General features: G+C 50.8%; 1 protein-coding gene across 1 annotated transcript in view; it reads right to left on the bottom strand.

Annotated features, from left to right (window-relative positions):
• LOC144671847 (activated CDC42 kinase 1-like) overlaps positions 1 to 22,303 on the bottom strand; it is a 134,005-nt gene that overhangs the window by 14,944 nt on the left and 96,758 nt on the right. Inside the window, 2 exon segments of the mRNA XM_078533896.1 lie at positions 1,733 to 1,782; positions 2,890 to 3,084. Of these exon segments, the coding sequence (XP_078390022.1) occupies positions 1,733 to 1,782; positions 2,890 to 3,084 (245 nt within the window).

Raw genomic sequence — 22,303 nt, forward strand, 5'->3', positions numbered from 1 at the left:
ACCTGGGTTCGAATCCCACCATGGTGGAGTTTGAATTCAAACACCGTCAATTGTTTTTAAAGTTGTTCAAAATGAAGGTTGAGCAGTTGAGGCCTGAACCTGTTGGAGTTGAAGCCGGGTCGCTGAATATATTCAAGGCTAAGTTATTCTCTGTTTTGGATGTGCGCTTGCGATGTTGGGGTTTACAGGGCTATGGGCCCAGTGCTGGAAAATGGGATTAGAATCATTAGGAACTTGTTTGACCGGCGCAGACTCGATGGGCCGAAGGGCCTTTTCCTGTGCTGTAGACTCTATGACTCGGTGACTCTGCAGTTTGGGGGATTGTGTAACATTCTCACCGGTTTGATTATTCACCAGGCCCCTGTAACACTGGTGCCTTTATTCAGCCTTGTCAATCTAGGTCTGGTCACGCCAGCCCGCGTCACGCCAGCCCGCGTCACGCCAGCACGCGTCACGCCAGCCCGCGTCACGCCAGCCCGCGTCACGCCAGTCTGCGTCACGCCAGCCCGCGTCACGCCTGCCCGCGTCACGCCTGCCCGCGTCATGCCAGCACGCGTCACGCCAGCCCGCGTCACGCCAGTCCGCGTCACGCCAGCCCGCGTCACGCCAGCCCGCGTCACGCCAGCACGCGTCACGCCAGCCCGTGTCACGCCAGCCCGCGTCACGCCAGCACGCGTCACGCCAGCCTGCGTCACGCCAGTCCGCGTCACGCCAGCCCGCGTCACGCCAGCCCGCGTCACGCCAGCACGCGTCACGCCAGTCCGTGTCACGCCAGCCCGTGTCACGCCAGTCCGCGTCACGCCAGCCCGCGTCACGCCAGCACGCGTCACGCCAGCCCGCGTCACGCCAGCCCGCGTCACGCCAGTCTGCGTCACGCCAGCCCGCGTCACGCCTGCCCGCGTCACGCCAGCACGCGTCACGCCAGCCCGCGTCACGCCAGCCCGCGTCACGCCAGCCCGCGTCACGCCAGCACGCGTCACGCCAGCCCGCGTCACGCCAGCCCGCGTCACGCCAGCCCGCGTCACGCCAGCCCGCGTCACGCCAGCACGCGTCACGCCAGTCCGTGTCACGCCAGCCCGTGTCACGCCAGTCCGCGTCACGCCAGCCCGTGTCACGCCAGTCCGCGTCATGCCAGTCCGCATCACGCCAGTCCGCGTCACGCCAGTCCGCGTCACGCCTGCCCTGTCACGCCAGTCCGTGTCACGCCAGCCCGTGTCACGCCAGTCCGCGTCATGCCAGCCCGTGTCACGCCAGCCCGCGTCACGCCAGTCCGCGTCATGCCAGCCCGTGTCACGCCAGTCCGCGTCACGCCAGCCCGTGTCACGCCAGCCCGCGTCACGCCAGTCCGCGCCACGCCAGTCCGCGTCACGCCAGCACGCGTCACGCCAGCCCGCGTCACGCCAGTCCGCGTCATGCCAGCCCGTGTCACGCCAGTCCGCGTCATGCCAGCCCGTGTCACGCCAGTCCGCGTCACGCCAGTCCGCGTCACGCCAGTCCGCGTCATGCCTGCCCTGTCACGCCAGTCCGCGCCACGCCAGTCCGCGTCACGCCAGCACGCGTCACGCCAGCCCGTGTCACGCCAGTCCGCGTCACGCCAGTCCGCGTCACGCCAGTCCGCGTCACGCCTGCCCTGTCACGCCAGTCCGTGTCACGCCAGCCCGCGTCACGCCAGTCCGCATCACGCCAGCCCGTGTCATGCGAGGCCAACTCTCCCCTTGTGCTGCCAACTTACCCGACATCTTCAGCAGCTGGACTGGGTTGCGGTCTTGCAGCCACATCTTCCTGCAAGATCAGAGAGGGTGGTCAGTGAGTGGAATGGGTGAAGGCACAAAGGGGCTGGGCAGTGGGACACCAGCGGGCGGGAGGCGTGGCTTTGTGGTGGGCAGGGGGGGGGGTAGCGGTTGGGAAACAGGGCGAACGTTCAGCTGGGACACGGAAAGATAGGAGGCCGGATGGGGAAGATCCTAGAGGCAAAGCCTCTCGGGGATCGATTGGGATGGGCTGTCGAGTCAAGCAGACAGACGGCAAAGATGGGCCGAGTGGCCTTCCTCGTGAACGACCCTTGAAGGGGGAATTGGGGGAAGGGAAGGGAGGGGGAAGCCAATGGAATCGGGGCTGGAGGATGGGGCTGGTCAGTTGCCCCTCTTCCGCTCCTGTGGCTGCCGGGTTGTTGCCGGGCAGGGTTCCACCACATGGTAACCATGGAACGCCCCTCAACGCTCGGCCGAGGCGGTGTTGCGGTGGTAACATCGCTGGACGAGTGATCGATAGACCCAGGCTAACGCTCTGGGGTAATGGGTTCAAATCCAACCACGGCATTTGAATTCAGTCAATAACAACTAAATGTGGAGCGTAAAGCCAGTTTCAGTCATGTGACCATGAAACTATCATCAATGGTTGTTAAAAACCCCATCTGGTTCACGAATGCCCACTTTAGGGAAGGAAATCTGCCCTCCTTACCCGGTCTGGCCTACATGTGACTCCCAGACCCACAGCGACGTGGTTGACTCCCAACTGCCCTCTGAAATGGCCGAGCAAGCTCCCTCCGTTCAAGGGTAATTAGGGACGGGCAACAAATGCTGGGCCTTGCCAGTGATGCCCACACCCAGTGAAAGAATGAAACAATCACTAATTCTTTCGACCTTTGACTGTAGGCCTGTGCATGCCAAGAACGGCCTCTTCCCAAGAAAGCCCCAGCCCCACCTAAATAACACCAGACCCCTCCTCGATTCTAAGACCCCGCGCTCGCTCCAATAAGGACACTTGACCAAAAAACTGGGCAGTCCAAAAGGCAGCCCAGCACAAGGCTCCGGTAGGAGCCTGATGTTCTCCAGGTCGCGAGAGACGACGAGCCGAGGTTCGGGGAAAGACGCTGAGCTGCAGACGTACTCGTTGATTTTGTCCGGGAAGCCCCAGGAGCGGCGAGGGTCGATGTCTCCGTGTCCGCTGTGGACCAGGCTGCTCTTCAGGGGTGGGCTGATGTGTGGGCCGCTGCGGTGCACACAGGCGGCCACACAGCCTGGGGGGAACAGGCCCACCTGCAGGGTCCGCTTGTTCTGTCCTCGCCAGAAAACCAGCTCAGGCCTGGAGGGGGACAGAGAACAACAGCTGAAACTGGGAGTCATCTCTCCGCACGCACAACAGGATCGAGACCAGAGAGACCGGCAGAACCACAAAACTGAATCCTGTAGCGAAACCAGCCAGAAACACAAGGATAACACGGACTGATATACCCCACACCCCTCACTGTAACACTCTCTGATATACCCCACAACCCTCACTGTAACACTCTCTGATATACCCCACACCCCTCACTGTAACACTCTGATATACCCCACACCCCTCACTGTAACACTCTGATATACCCCACACACCTCACTGTAACACTCTCTGATATACCCCACACCCCTCACTGTAACACTCCGATATACCCCACACCCCTCACTGTAACACTCTCTGATATACCCCACACCCCTCACTGTAACACTCTGATATACCCCACACCCCTCACTGTAACACTCTCTGATATACCCCACACCCCTCACTGTAACACTCTCTGATATACCCCACACCCCTCACTGTAACACTCTGATATACCCCACACCCCTCACTGTAACACTCTCTGATATACCCCACACCCCTCACTGTAACACTCTCTGATATACCCCACACCCCTCACTGTAACACTCTGATATACCCCACACCCCTCACTGTAACACTCTGATATACCCCACACACCTAACTGTAACACTCTCTGATATACCCCACACCCCTCACTGTAACACTCTCTGATATACCCCACACACCTCACTGTAACACTCTGATATACCCCACACCCCTCACTGTAACACTCTGATATATCCCACACCCCTCATTGTAACACTCTCTGATATACCACACACCCCTCACTGTAACACTCTGATATACCCCACACCCCTCACTGTAACACTCTCTGATATACCCCACACCCCTCACTGTAACACTCTCTGATATACCCCACACCCCTCACTGTAACACTCTGATATACCCCACACCCCTCACTGTAACACTCTCTGATATACCCCACACCCCTCACTGTAACACTCTGATATACACCACACCCCTCGCTGTAACACTGTGATATACCCCACACCCCTCACTGTAACACTCTCTGATATACCCCACACCCCTCACTGTAACACTCTGATATACCCCACACCCCTCACTGTAACACTCTCTGATATACCCCACACCCCGCACTGTAACACTCTCTGATATACCCCACACCCCTCACTGTAACACTCTCTGATATACCCCACACCCCTCACTGTAACACTCTCTGATATACCCCACACCCCTCACTGTAACACACTCTGATATACCCCACACCCCTCACTGTAACACTCTCCGATATACCCCACACCCCTCACTGTAACACTCTGATATACCCCACACCCCTCACTGTAACACTCTCTGATATACCCCACACCCCTCACTGTAACACTCTCTGATATACCCCACACCCCTCACTGTAACACTCTCCGATATACCCCACACCCCTCACTGTAACACTCTCTGATATACCCCACACCCCTCACTGTAACACTGATATACCCCACACCCCTCACTGTAACACTCTCTGATATACCCCACACCCCTCACTGTAACACACTGATATACCCCACACCCCTCACTGTAACACTCTGATATACCCCACACCCCTCACTGTAACACTCTCTGATATACCCCACACCCCTCACTGTAACACTCTCTGATATACCCCACACCCCTCACTGTAACACTCTGATATACCCCATACCCCTCACTGTAACACTCTCTGATATACCCAACACCCCTCACTGTAACACTCTGATATACCCCACACCCCTCACTGTAACACTCTCTGATATACCCCACACCCCTCACTGTAACACTCTCTGATATACGCCACACCCCTAACTGTAACACTCTCTGATATACCCCACACCCCTCACTGTAACACTCTCTGATATACCCCACACCCCTCACTGTAACACTCTCTGATATACCCCACACCCCTCACTGTAACACTCTGATATACCCCACACCCCTCACTGTAACACTCTGATATACCCCACACGCCTCACTGTAACACTCTCTCTGATATACCCCACACCCCTCACTGTAACACTCTCTGATATACTCCACACCCCTCACTGTAACACTCTGATATACCCCACACCCCTCACTGTAACACTCTCTGATATACCCCACACCCCTCACTGTAACACTCTGATATACCCCACACCCCTCACTGTAACACTCTCTGATATACGCCACACCCCTAACTGTAACACCCTCTGATATACCCCACACCCCTCACTGTAACACTCTCTGATATACCCCACACCCCTCACTGTAACACTCTCTGATATACCCCACACCCCTCACTGTAACACTCTGATATACCCCACACCCCTCACTGTAACACTCTGATATACCCCACACCCCTCACTGTAACACTCTCTGATATACCCCACATCCCTCACTGTAACACTCTGATATACCCCACACCCCTCACTGTAACACTCTGATATACCCCACACCCCTCACTGTAACACTCTGATATACCCCACACCCCTCACTGTAACACTCTGATATACCCCACACCCCTCACTGTAACACTCTCTCTGATATACCCCACACCCCTCACTGTAACACTCTGATATACCCCACACCCCTCACTGTAACATTCTCTGATATAACCCACACCCCTCACTGTAACACTCTCTGATATACCCCACACCCCTCACTGTAACACTCTCTGATACACCCCACACCCCTCACTGAAACACTCTCTGATATACCCCACACCCCTCACTGTAACACTCTGATATACCCCACACCCTTCACTGTAAAACTCTGATATACCCCACATCCCTCACTGTAACACTCTCTGATATACCCCACACCCCTCACTGTAACACTCTCTGATATACCCCACACCCCTCACTGTAACACTCTCTGATATACCCCACACCCCTCACTGTAACACTCTCTGATACACCCCACACCCCTCACTGTAACACTCTCTCTGATATACCCCACACCCCTCACTGTAACACTCTCTCTGATATACCCCACACCCCTCACTGTAACACTCTCTGATATACCCCACACCCCTCACTGTAACACTGATATACCCCACACCCCTCACTGTAACACTCTGATATACCCCACACCCCTCACTGTAACACTCTGATATACCCCACACCCCTCACTGTAACACTCTGATATACCCCACACCCCTCACTGTAACACTCTGATATACCCCACACCCCTCACTGTAACACTCTGATATACCCCACACCCCTCACTGTAACACTCTGATATACCCCACACCCCTCACTGTAACACTCTGATATACCCCACACACCTCACTGTAACACTGATATACCCCACACCCCTCACTGTAACACTGATATACCCCACACCCCTCACTGTAACACTCTCTCTGATATACACCACACCCCTCACTGTAACACTCTCTGATATACCACACACCCCTCACTGTAACACTCTCTGATATACCCCACACCCCTCACTGTAACACTCTCTGATATACCCCACACCCCTCACTGTAACACTCTCTGATATACCCCAAAACTCTCACTGTAACACTCTGAAATACCCCACACCCCTCACTGTAACAGTCTGATATATCCCACACCCCTCACTGTAAGACTCTGATATACCCCACACCCCTCACTGTAACACTCTGATATACACCACACCCCTCACTAAAACACTGATATACCCCACACCCCTCACTGTAACAGTCTGATATACCCCACACACCTCACTGTAACACTCTCTGATATACCCCACACCCCTCACTGTAAAACCCTCTGATATAACCCACACCCCTCACTGTAACACTCTCTGATATACCCCACACCCCTCACTGTAACACTCTCTGATATACCCCACACCCCTCACTGTAACAGTCTGATATATCCCACACCCGTCATTGTAACACTCTGATATACCCGACAACCCTCACTGTAACAATGTGATATACCCCACACCCCTCACTAAAACACTGATAAACCCCACACACCTCACTGTAACACTCTCTGATATACCCCACACCCCTCACTGTAACAGTCTGATATACCCCACACCCCTCACAGTAACACTCTGATATACCCCACACCCCTCACTGTAACACTGATATACCCCACACACCTCACTGTAACACTCTCTGATATACCCCACACCCCTCATTGTAACACTCTGATATATCCCACACCCCTCACTGTAACACTCTCTGATATACCCCACACCCCTCACTGTAACACTCTGATATACCCCACACCCCTCACTGTAACACTCTCTGATATACCCCACACCCCTCACTGTAACACTCTCTGATATACCCCACACCCCTCACTGTAACACTCTGATATACCCCACACCCCTCACTGTAAAACTCTGATATACCCCACACCCCTCACTGTAACACTCTCTCTGATATACCCCACACCCCTCACTGTAACACTCTCTGATATACCCCACACCCCTCACTGTAACACTCTCTGATATATCCCACACCCCTCACTGTAACACTCTCTCTGATATACCCCACACCCCTCACTGTAGCACTCTCTGATATACCACACACCCCTCACTGTAACACTCTCTGATATACCCCACACCCCTCACTGTTACACTCTCTGATATACCCCACACCCCTCACTGTAACACTCTGATATACCCCACACCCCTCACTGTAACACTCTCTGATATACCCCACACCCCTCACTGTAACACTCTGATATACCCCACACCCCTCACTGTAACACTCTCTGATATACGCCACACCCCTAACTGTAACACTCTCTGATATACCCCACACCCCTCACTGTAACACTCTCTGATATACCCCACACCCCTCACTGTAACACTCTGATATACCCCACACCCCTCACTGTAACACTCTCTGATATACCCCACACCCCTCACTGTAACACTCTCTGATATACCCCACACCCCTCACTGTAACACTCTCTGATATACCCCACACCCCTCACTGTAACACTCTGATATACCCCACACCCCTCACTGTAACACTCTGATATACCCCACACCCCTCACTGTAACACTCTCTGATATACCCCACACCCCTCACTGTAACACTCTCTGATATACCCCACATCCCTCACTGTAACACTCTGATATACCCCACACCCCTCACTGTAACACTCTCTCTGATATACCCCACACCCCTCACTGTAACACTCTCTCTGATATACCCCACACCCCTCACTGTAACACTGATATACCCCACACCCCTCACTGTAACACTCTGATATACCCCACACCCCTCACTGTAAAACTCTGATATACCCCACAGCCCTCACTGTAACACTCTGATATACCCCACAACCCTCAATGTAACACTCTGATATACCCCACACCCCTCACTGTAACACTCTGATATACCCCACACCCCTCACTGTAACACTCTGATATACCCCACACCCCTCACTGTAACACTCTGATATACCCCACACCCCTCACTGTAACACTGATATACCCCACACCCCTCACTGTAACACTGATATACCCCACACCCCTCACTGTAACACTCTCTCTGATATACACCACACCCCTCACTGTAACACTCTCTGATATACCCCACACCCCTCACTGTAACACTCTCTGATATACCCCACACCCCTCACTGTAACACTCTCTGATATACCCCACACCCCTCACTGTAACACTCTCTGATATACCCCAAAACTCTCACTGTAACACTCTGATATACCCCACACCCCTCACTGTAACAGTCTGATATATCCCACACCCCTCACTGTAAGACTCTGATATACCCCACACCCCTCACTGTAACACTCTGATATACACCACACCCCTCACTAAAACACTGATATACCCAAACACCTCACTGTAACACTCTCTGATATACCCCACACCCCTCACTGTAACAGTCTGATATACCCCACACACCTCACTGTAACACTCTCTGATATACCCCACACCCCTCACTGTAAAACCCTCTGATATACCCCACACCCCTCACTGTAACACTCTCTGATATACCCCACACCCCTCACTGTAACACTCTCTGATATACCGCACACCCCTCACTGTAACAGTCTGATATATCCCACACCCGTCATTGTAACACTCTGATATACCCCACAACCCTCACTGTAACAATGTGATATACCCCACACCCCTCACTAAAACACTGATATACCCCACACCCCTCACTGTAACAGTCTGATATACCCCACACCCCTCACAGTAACACTCTGATATACCCCACACCCCTCACTGTAACACTGATATACCCCACACACCTCACTGTAACACTCTCTGATATACCCCACACCCCTCACTGTAACACTCTGATATATCCCACACCCCTCACTGTAACACTCTCTGATAAACCCCACACCCCTCACTTTAACACTCTGATATACCCCACACCCCTCACTGTAACACTCTGATATATCCCACAACTCTCACTGTAACACTCTCTGATATACCCGACAACCGTCACTGTTACACTCTCTGATATACCCCACACCCCTCACTGTAACACTCTCTGATATACCCCACACCCCTCACTGTAACACTCTGATATACCCCACACCCCTCTCTGTAAAACTCTCTGATATATCCCACACCCCTCACTGGAACACTCTCTGATATACCCCAAACCCCTCACTGTAACACTCTGATATACCCCACACCCCTCACTGTAACACTCTCTGATATATCCCACACCCCTCACTGTAACACTCTCTGATATACCCCACACCTCTCACTGTAACACTCTCTGATATACCCCACAACCCTCACTGTAAGACTGTCTGATATACCCCATACCCCTCACTGTAACACTCTGATATACCTCACACCCCTCACTGTAACACTCTCTGATATACCCCACACCCCTCACTGTAACACTCTGATATATCCCACAACCCTCACTGTAACACTCTCTGATATAACCCACACCCCTCAATGTAACACTCTCTGATATACCCCACAACCCTCACTGTAAGACTGTCTGATATACCCCATACCCCTCACTGTAACACTCTGATATACCCCACACCCCTCACTGTAACACTATCTGATATACCCCATACCCCTCACTGTAACACTCTCTGATATACCCCACACCCCTCACTGTAACACTCTCTGATATACCCCACACCCGTCACTGTTACACTCTCTGATATACCCCACACCCCTCACTGTAAAACTCTCTGATATACCCCACACCCCTCACTGTAACACCCTGATATACCCCACACCCCTCACTGTAACACTCTCTGATATACCCCACACCCCTCACTGTAACACTCTCTGATATACCCCACACCCCTCACTGTAACACTCTCTGATATACCCCACACCCCTCACTGTAACACTCTGATATACCCCACACCCCTCACTGTAACACTCTGATATACCCCACACCCCTCACTGTAACACTCTCTGATATACCCCACACCCCTCACTGTAACACTCTGATATACCCCACACCTCTCACTGTAACACTCTGATATACCCCACACCCCTCACTGTAACACTCTGATATACCCCACACCCCTCACTGTAACACTCTGATACACCCCACACCCCTCACTGTAACACTCTCCGATATACCCCACACCCCTCACTGTAACACTCTGATATACCCCACACCCCTCACTGTAACACTCTGATATACCCCACACCCCTCACTGTAACACTCTCTGATATACCCCACACCCCTCACTGTAACACTCTGATATACCCCACACCTCTCACTGTAACACTCTGATATACCCCACACCCCTCACTGTAACACTCTGATATACCCCACACCCCTCACTGTAACACTCTGATACACCCCACACCCCTCACTGTAACACTCTCCGATATACCCCACACCCCTCACTGTAACACTCTGATATACCCCACACCCCTCACTGTAACACTCTCTGATATACCCCACACCCCTCACTGTAACACTCTCTGATATACCCCACATCCCTCACTGTAACACTCTGATATACCCCACACCCCTCACTGTAACACTCTCTCTGATATACCCCACACCCCTCACTGTAACACTCTCTCTGATATACCCCACACCCCTCACTGTAACACTGATATACCCCACACCCCTCACTGTAACACTCTGATATACCCCACACCCCTCACTGTAACACTCTGATATACCCCACAGCCCTCACTGTAACACTCTGATATACCCCACAACCCTCAATGTAACACTCTGATATACCCCACACCCCTCACTGTAACACTCTGATATACCCCACACCCCTCACTGTAACACTCTGATATACCCCACACCCCTCACTGTAACACTCTGATATACCCCACACCCCTCACTGTAACACTGATATACCCCACACCCCTCACTGTAACACTGATATACCCCACACCCCTCACTGTAACACTCTCTCTGATATACACCACACCCCTCACTGTAACACTCTCTGATATACCCCACACCCCTCACTGTAACACTCTCTGATATACCCCACACCCCTCACTGTAACACTCTCTGATATACCCCACACCCCTCACTGTAACACTCTCTGATATACCCCAAAACTCTCACTGTAACACTCTGATATACCCCACACCCCTCACTGTAACAGTCTGATATATCCCACACCCCTCACTGTAAGACTCTGATATACCCCACACCCCTCACTGTAACACTCTGATATACACCACACCCCTCACTAAAACACTGATATACCCACACACCTCACTGTAACACTCTCTGATATACCCCACACCCCTCACTGTAACAGTCTGATATACCCCACACACCTCACTGTAACACTCTCTGATATACCCCACACCCCTCACTGTAAAACCCTCTGATATACCCCACACCCCTCACTGTAACACTCTCTGATATACCCCACACCCCTCACTGTAACACTCTCTGATATACCGCACACCCCTCACTGTAACAGTCTGATATATCCCACACCCGTCATTGTAACACTCTGATATACCCCACAACCCTCACTGTAACAATGTGATATACCCCACACCCCTCACTAAAACACTGATATACCCCACACACCTCACTGTAACACTCTCTGATATACCCCACACCCCTCACTGTAACAGTCTGATATACCCCACACCCCTCACAGTAACACTCTGATATACCCCACACCCCTCACTGTAACACTGATATACCCCACACACCTCACTGTAACACTCTCTGATATACCCCACACCCCTCACTGTAACACTCTGATATATCCCACACCCCTCACTGTAACACTCTCTGATAAACCCCACACCCCTCACTTTAACACTCTGATATACCCCACACCCCTCACTGTAACACTCTGATATATCCCACAACTCTCACTGCAACACTCTCTGATATACCCGACAACCGTCACTGTTACACTCTCTGATATACCCCACACCCCTCACTGTAACACTCTCTGATATACCCCACACCCCTCACTGTAACACTCTGATATACCCCACACCCCTCTCTGTAAAACTCTCTGATATATCCCACACCCCTCACTGGAACACTCTCTGATATACCCCAAACCCCTCACTGTAACACTCTGATATACCCCACACCCCTCACTGTAACACTCTCTGATATATCCCACACCCCTCACTGTAACACTCTCTGATATACCCCACACCTCTCACTGTAACACTCTCTGATATACCCCACAACCCTCACTGTAAAACTGTCTGATATACCCCATACCCCTCACTGTAACACTCTGATATACCTCACACCCCTCACTGTAACACTCTCTGATATACCCCACACCCCTCACTGTAACACTCTGATATATCCCACAACCCTCACTGTAACACTCTCTGATATAACCCACACCCCTCAATGTAACACTCTCTGATATACCCCACAACCCTCACTGTAAGACTGTCTGATATACCCCATACCCCTCACTGTAACACTCTGATATACCCCACACCCCTCACTGTAACACTATCTGAAATACCCCATACCCCTCACTGTAACACTCTCTGATATACCCCACACCCCTCACTGTAACACTCTCTGATATACCCCACACCCGTCACTGTTACACTCTCTGATATACCCCACACCCCTCACTGTAAAACTCTCTGATATACCCCACACCCCTCACTGTAACACCCTGATATACCCCACACCCCTCACTGTAACACTCTCTGATATACCCCACACCCCTCACTGTAACACTCTCTGATATACCCCACACCCCTCACTGTAACACTCTCTGATATACCCCACACCCCTCACTGTAACACTCTGATATACCCCACACCCCTCACTGTAACACTCTGATATACCCCACACCCCTCACTGTAACACTCTCTGATATACCCCACACCCTCACTGTAACACTCTGATATACCCCACACCTCTCACTGTAACACTCTGATATACCCCACACCCCTCACTGTAACACTCTGATATACCCCACACCCCTCACTGTAACACTCTGATACACCCCACACCCCTCACTGTAACACTCTCTGATATACCCCACAACCCTCACTGTAACACTCTCTGATATACCCCACACCCCTCACTGTAACACTCTGATATATCCCACACCCCTCACTGTAACAATCTCTGATATACACCACACCCCTCACTGTAACACTCTGATATACCCCACTCCCCTCAGTGTAACACTCATATACCCCACACCCCTCACTGTAACACTCTCTCTGATATACCCCATACCCCTCACTGTAACACTCTCTGATATACCCCACACTCCACACTGTAACACTCTCTGATATACCGCACACCCCTCACTGTAACACTCTCTGATATACCCCACACCTCTCACTGTAACACTCTCTGATATACCCCACACCCCACACTGTAAGACTGTCTGACATACCCCACACCCCTCACTGTAACACTCTGATATACCCCACACCCCTCACTGTAACACTCTGCTTTACCCCACACCCCTCACTTTAACACTCTGATATACCCCACACCCCTCACTGTAACACTCTGATATACCCCACACCCCTCACTGCAACAGTCTGATATATCCCACACCCCTCACTGTAAGACTCTGATATACCCCACACCCCTCACTGTAACACTCTGATATACACCACACCCCTCACTAAAACACTGATATACCCACACACCTCACTGTAACACTCTCTGATATACCCCACACCCCTCACTGTAACAGTCTGATATACCCCACATACCTCACTGTAACACTCTCTGATAAACCCCACACCCCTCACTGTAACACCCTCTGATAAACCCCACACCCCTCACTGTAACACTCTCTGATATACCCCACACCCCTCACTGTAACACTCTCTGATATACCCCACACCCCTCACTGTAATAGTCTGATATATCCCACACCCCTCACTGTAACACTCTGATATACCCCACACCCCTCACTGTAACAATGTGAGATACCCCACACCCCTCACTAAAACACTGATATACCCCACACACCTCACTGTAACACTCTCTGATATACCCCACACCCCTCACTGTAACAGTCTGATATACCCCACACCCCTCACAGTAACACTCTGATATACCCCACACCCCTCACTGTAACAATGATATACCCAACACACCTCACTGTAACACTCTCTGATATACCCCACACCCCTCACTGTAACACTCTGATATATCCCACACCCCTCACTGTAACACTCTTTGATAAACCCCACACCCCTCACTGTAACACTCTGATATACCCCACACCCCTCACTGTAACACTCTGATATATCCCACAGCTCTCACTGTAACACTCCCTGATATACCCGACACCCGTCACTGTTACACTCTCTGATATACCCCACACCCCTCACTGTAACACTCTCTGATATACCACACACCCCTCACTGTAACACTCTCTGATATACCCGACACCCCTCACTGTAACACTCTGATATACCCCACACCCCTCTCTGTAACACTCTCTGATATATCCCACACCCCTCACTGTAACACTCTCTGATATACCCCAAACCCCTCACTGTAACACTCTGATATACCCCACACCCCTCACTGTAACACTCTCTGATATAACCCACACCCCTCACTGTAACACTCTCTGATATACCCCACACCCCTCACTGTAACACTCTCTGATATACCCCACACCTCTCACTGTAACACTCTCTGATATACCCCACAACCCTCACTGTAAGACTGTCTGATATACCCCATACCCCTCACTGTAACACTCTGATATACCCCACACCCCTCACTGTAACACTATCTGATATACCCCACACTCCTCACTGTAACACTCTCTGATATACCCCACACCCCTCACTCTAACACTCTCTGATATACCCCACACCCCTCACTGTAACATTCTCTGATATACCCCACACCCCTCACTGTAACACTCTGATATACCCCACACCCCTCACTGTAACACTCTGATATACCCCACACCCCTCACTGTAACACTCTGATATACCCCATACCCCTCACTGTAACGCTCTGCGCTATACCCCACACCCCTCACTGTAACACTCTCTGATATACCCCACACCCCTCACTGTAACACTCTCTGATATACCGCACACCCATCACTGTAACACTCTCTGATATACCCCACACCCCTCTATGTAACACTCTCTGATATACCCCACACCCCTCTCTGTAACACTCTCTGATATACCCCACACCCCTCACTGTAACACTCTCTGATATAACCCACACCCCTCACTGTAACACACTCTGATATACCCCACACCCCTCACTGTAACACTCTGATATACCCCACACCCCTCACTGTAACACTCTCTGATATACCCCACACCCCTCTATGTAACACTCTCTGATATACCCCACACCCCTCTCTGTAACACTCTCTGATATACCCCACACCCCTCACTGTAACACTGATATACCCCACACCCCTCACTGTAACACTCTCTCTGATATACCCCACACCCCTCTCTGTAACACTCTCTGATATACCCCACACCCCTCACTGTAACAGTCTGATATATCCCACACCCCTCACTGTAACACTCTGATATACCCCACACCCCTCACTGTAACACTCTGATATACCCCACACCCCTCACTAAAACATTGATATACCCCACACACCTCACTGTAACACTATCTGATATACCCCACACCCCTCACTGTAACAGTCTGATATACCCCACACACCTCACTGTAACACTCTCTGATATACCCCACACCCCTCACTGTAACACTCTCTGATATACCCCACACCCCTCACTGTAAAACTCTCTGATATACCCCACACCCCTCACTGTAACACTCTCTGATATACCCCACACCCCTCATTGTAACACTCTCTGATATACCCCACACCCCTCACTGTAACACTCTGATATACCCCACACGGCTCACTCTAACACTCTCTGTTATACCCCACACCCCTCACTGTGACAATCTCTGATATACCCCACACCCCTCACTGTAACACTCTCTGATATACCCCACACCTCTCACTGTAACAGTCTCTGATATACCCCACACCCCGCATTGTAACATTCTCTGATATACCCCACACCCCGCACTGTAACACTCTCTGATATACACCACACCCCTCACTGTAACATTCTGATATACCCCACACCCCTCACTGTAACACTCTCTGATATACCCCACACCTCTCACTGTAACACTCTCTGATATACCCCACACCCCTCACGGTAACACTCTCATATACCCCACACCCCTCACTGTAACACACTCTGATATACCCCACACCCCTCACTGTAACACTCTGATATACCCCAGTCCCCTCAGTGTAACACTCTCTGATATACCCCACACCCCTCAATGTAACACTCTGATATACCCCACACCTCTCACTGTAACACTCTCTGATATACCCCACACCCCTCACTGTAACACTCTTTGATATACCCCACACCCCTAACTGTAACACTCTGATATACCCCACACCCCTAACTGTAACACTCTCTGATATACCCCACACCCCTCACTGTAACACTCTCTGATATACCCCACAACCCTCACTGTAACACTCTCTGATATACCCCACACCCCTCACTGTAACACTCTCTGATATACCCCACACCCCTCACTGTAACACTCTCTGATATACCCCACACCCCTCACTGTAACACTCTCTGATATACCGCACACCCCTCACTGTAACACTCTCTGATATACCCCACACCCCTCTCTGTAACACTCTGATATACCCCACACCCCTCACTGTAACACTCTGATATACCCCACACCCCTCACTGTAACACTCTGATATACCCCATACCCCTCACTATAACACTCTGCGCTATACCCCACACCCCTCACTGTAACACTCTCTGATATACCCCACACCCCTCACTGTAAAACTGTCTGATATACCCCACACCCCTCACCGTAACACTCTCTGATATACACCAAAACCCCTCTTTGTAACACTCTCTGATATACCCCACACCCCTCACTGTAACACTGATATACCCAACACCCCTCACTGTAACACTCTCTCTGATATACCCCACACCCCTCACTGTAACACTCTCTGATATACCCCACACCCCTCACTGTAACAGTCTGATATATCCCACATCCCTCACTGTAACACTCTGATATACCCCACACCCCTCACTGTAACACTCTGATATACCCCACACCCCTCACTAAAACACTGATATACCCCACACACCTCATTGTAACACTATCTGATATACCCCACACCCCTCACTGTAACAGTCTGATATACCCCACACACCTCACTGTAACACTCTCTGATATACCCCACACCCCTCACTGTAACACTTTCTGATATACCCCACACCCCTCACTGTAACACTCTCTGATATACCCCACACCCCTCACTGTTACACTCTCTGATATACCCCACACGCCTCACTGTAACAGTCTGATATATCCCACACCCCTCACTGTAACACTGATATACCCCACACCCCTCACTGTAACACTGATATACACCACACCCCTCACTGTAACACTGATATACCCCACACACCTCACAGTAACACTCTCTGATATACCCCAAACCCCTCACTGTAACACTCTGATATACCACACACCTCTCACTGTAACACTCTCTGATATACCCAACACCCCTCACTGTAACACTCTTTGATATACCCCACACCCCTCACTGTAACACTCTCTGATATACCCCACAACCCTCACTGTAACACTCTCTGATATACCCCACACCCCTCACTGTAACACTCTCTAATATACCGCACACCCCTCACTGTAACAGTCTGATATACCCCACACCCCTCACTGTAACACTCTGCGCTATACCCCACACCCCTCACTGTAACACTCTCTGATATACCCCACACCCCTCACTGTAAGACTGTCTGATATACCCCACACCCCTCACCGTAACACTCTCTGATATACCCCAAAACCCCTCTCTGTAACACTCTCTGATATACCCCACACCCTTCACTGTAACACTGATATACCCAACACCCCTCACTGTAACACTCTCTCTGATATACCCCACACCCCTCACTGTAACACTCTCTGATATACCGCACACCCCTCACTGTAACACTCTGATATACCCCACACCCCTCACTGTAACACTCTCTGATATACCCCACACCGCTCACTGTAACACTCTCTGATATACCCCACACCCCTCACTGTAACACTCTGATATACCCCACACCCATCACTGTAACACTCACTGATATACCCCACACCCCTCTATGTAACACTCTCTGATATACCCCACACCCCTCTCTGTAACACTCTCTGATATACCCCACAACCCTCACTGTAACACTGATATACCCCACACCCCTCACTGTAACACTCTCTCTGATATACCCCACACCCCTCTCTGTAACACTCTCTGATATACCCCACACCCCTCACTGTAAAACTCTCTGATATACCCCACACCCCTCACTGTAACACACTCTGATATACACCACACCCCTCACTGTAACACTCTGATATACCCCACATCCCTCACTTTAACACTCTGATATACCCCACACCCCTCACTAAAACATTGATATACCCCACACACCTCACTGTAACACTATCTGATATACCCCACACCCCTCACTGTAACAGTCTGATATACCCCACACACCTCACTGTAACACTCTCTGATATACCCCACACCCCTCACTGTAACACTCTCTGATATACCCCACACCCCTCTCTGTAACACTCTCTGATATACCCCACACCCCTCACTGTAACACTCTCTGATATACCCCACACCCCTCACTGTAACACACTCTGATATACCCCACACCCCTCACTGTAACACTCTGATATACCCCACACCCCTCACTGTAACACTCTCTGATATACCCCACACCCCTCTATGTAACACTCTCTGATATACCCCACACCCCTCTCTGTAACACTCTCTGATATACCCCACACCCCTCACTGTAACACTGATATACCCCACACCCCTCACTGTAACACTCTCTCTGATATACCCCACACCCCTCTCTGTAACACTCTCTGATATACCCCACACCCCTCACTGTAACAGTCTGATATATCCCACACCCCTCACTGTAACACTCTGATATACCCCACACCCCTCACTGTAACACTCTGATATACCCCACACCCCTCACTAAAACATTGATATACCCCACACACCTCACTGTAACACTATCTGATATACCCCACACCCCTCACTGTAACAGTCTGATATACCCCACACACCTCACTGTAACACTCTCTGATATACCCCACACCCCTCACTGTAACACTCTCTGATATACCCCACACCCCTCACTGTAAAACTCTCTGATATACCCCACACCCCTCACTGTAACACTCTCTGATATACCCCACACCCCTCATTGTAACACTCTCTGATATACCCCACACCCCTCACTGTAACACTCTGATATAACCCACACGGCTCACTCTAACACTCTCTGTTATACCCCACACCCCTCACTGTGACAATCTCTGATATACCCCACACCCCTCACTGTAACACTCTCTGATATACCCCACACCTCTCACTGTAACACTCTCTGATATACCCCACACCCCGCACTGTAACATTCTCTGATATACCCCACACCCCGCACTGTAACACTCTCTGATATACACCACACCCCTCACTGTAACACTCTGATATACCCCACACCCCTCACTGTAACACTCTCTGATACACACCACACCCCTCACTGTAATAATCTCGGATATACCCCACACCCCTCACTGTAACAATCTCTGATATACCCCACACCCCTCACTGTAACACTCTCTGATATACCCCACACCCCTCATTGTAACACTCTCTGATATACCCCACACCCCTCACGGTAACACTCTCATATACCCCACACCCCTCACTGTAACACACTCTGATATACCCCACACCCCTCACTGTAACACTCTGATATACCCCACTCCCCTCAGTGTAACACTCTCTGATATACCCCACACCCCTCACTGTAACACACTCTGATATACCCCACACCCCTCACTGTAACACTCTCTGATATACCCCACACCCCTCACTGTAACACTCTGATATACCCCACACCTCTCACTGTAACACTCTCTGATATACCCCACACCCCTCACTGTAACACTCTTTGATATACCCCACACACCTCACTGTAACACTCTCTGATATACCCCACACCCCTAACTGTAACACTCTCTGATATACCCCACACCCCTCACTGTAACACTCTCTGATATACCCCACAACCCTCACTGTAACACTCTCTGATATACCCCACACCCCTCACTGTAACACTCTGATATACCCCACACCCCTCACTGTAACACTCTCTGATATACCCCACACCCCTCACTGTAACACTCTGATATACCCCACACCCCTCACTGTAACACTCTGATATACCCCACACCCCTCACTGTAACACTCTCTGATATACCCCACACCCCTCACTGTAACACTCTGATATACCCCACACCCCTCACTGTAACACTCTGATATACCCCACACCCCTCACTGTAACACTGATATACCCCACACCCCTCACTGTAACACTCTCTGATATACCCCACACCCCTCTCTGTAACACTCTGATATACCCCACACCCCTCACTGTAACACTCTGATATACCCCACACCCCTCACTGTAACACTCTGATATACCCCATACCCCTCACTATAACACTCTGCGCTATACCCCACACCCCTCACTGTAACACTCTCTGATATACCCCACACCCCTCACTGTAAAACTGTCTGATATACCCCACACCCCTCACCGTAACACTCTCTGATATACCCCAAAACCCCTCTCTGTAACACTCTCTGATATACCCCACACCCCTCACTGTCACTGTAACACTCTCTGATATACCCCACACCCCTCACTGTAACAGTCTGATATATCCCACACCCCTCACTGTAACACTCTGATATACCCCACACCCCTCACTGTAACACTCTGATATACCCCACACCCCTCACTAAAACACTGATATACCCCACACACCTCACTGTAACACTATCTGATATACCCCACACCCCTCACTGTAACAGTCTGATATACCCCACACACCTCACTGTAACACTCTCTGATATACCCCACACCCCTCACTGTAACACTTTCTGATATACCCCACACCCCTCACTGTAACACTCTCTGATATACCCCACACCCCTCACTGTTACACTCTCTGATATACCCCACACGCCTCACTGTAACAGTCTGATATATCCCACACCCCTCACTGTAACACTGATATACCCCACACCCCTCACTGTAACACTGATATACACCACACCCCTCACTGTAACACTGATATACCCCACACACCTCACAGTAACACTCTCTGATATACCCCACACCCCTCACTGTAACACTCTGATATACCACACACCTCTCACTGTAACACTCTCTGATATACCCCACACCCCTCACTGTAATAGTCTGATATATCCCACACCCCTCACTGTAACACTCTGATATACCCCACACCCCTCACTGTAACAATGTGAGATACCCCACACCCCTCACTAAAACACTGATATACCCCACACACCTCACTGTAACACTCTCTGATATACCCCACACCCCTCACTGTAACAGTCTGATATACCCCACACCCCTCACAGTAACACACTGATATACCCCACACCCCTCACTGTAACACTGATATACCCCACACACCTCACTGTAACACTCTCTGATATACCCCACACCCCTCACTGTAACACTCTGATATATCCCACACCCCACACTGTAACACTCTTTGATAAACCCCACACCCCTCACTGTAACACTCTGATATACC

This window comes from Cetorhinus maximus, chromosome 34 (genome assembly GCF_964194155.1).
Source record: "Cetorhinus maximus chromosome 34, sCetMax3.hap1.1, whole genome shotgun sequence".
Classification (NCBI taxonomy): Eukaryota; Metazoa; Chordata; class Chondrichthyes; order Lamniformes; family Cetorhinidae; genus Cetorhinus; species Cetorhinus maximus.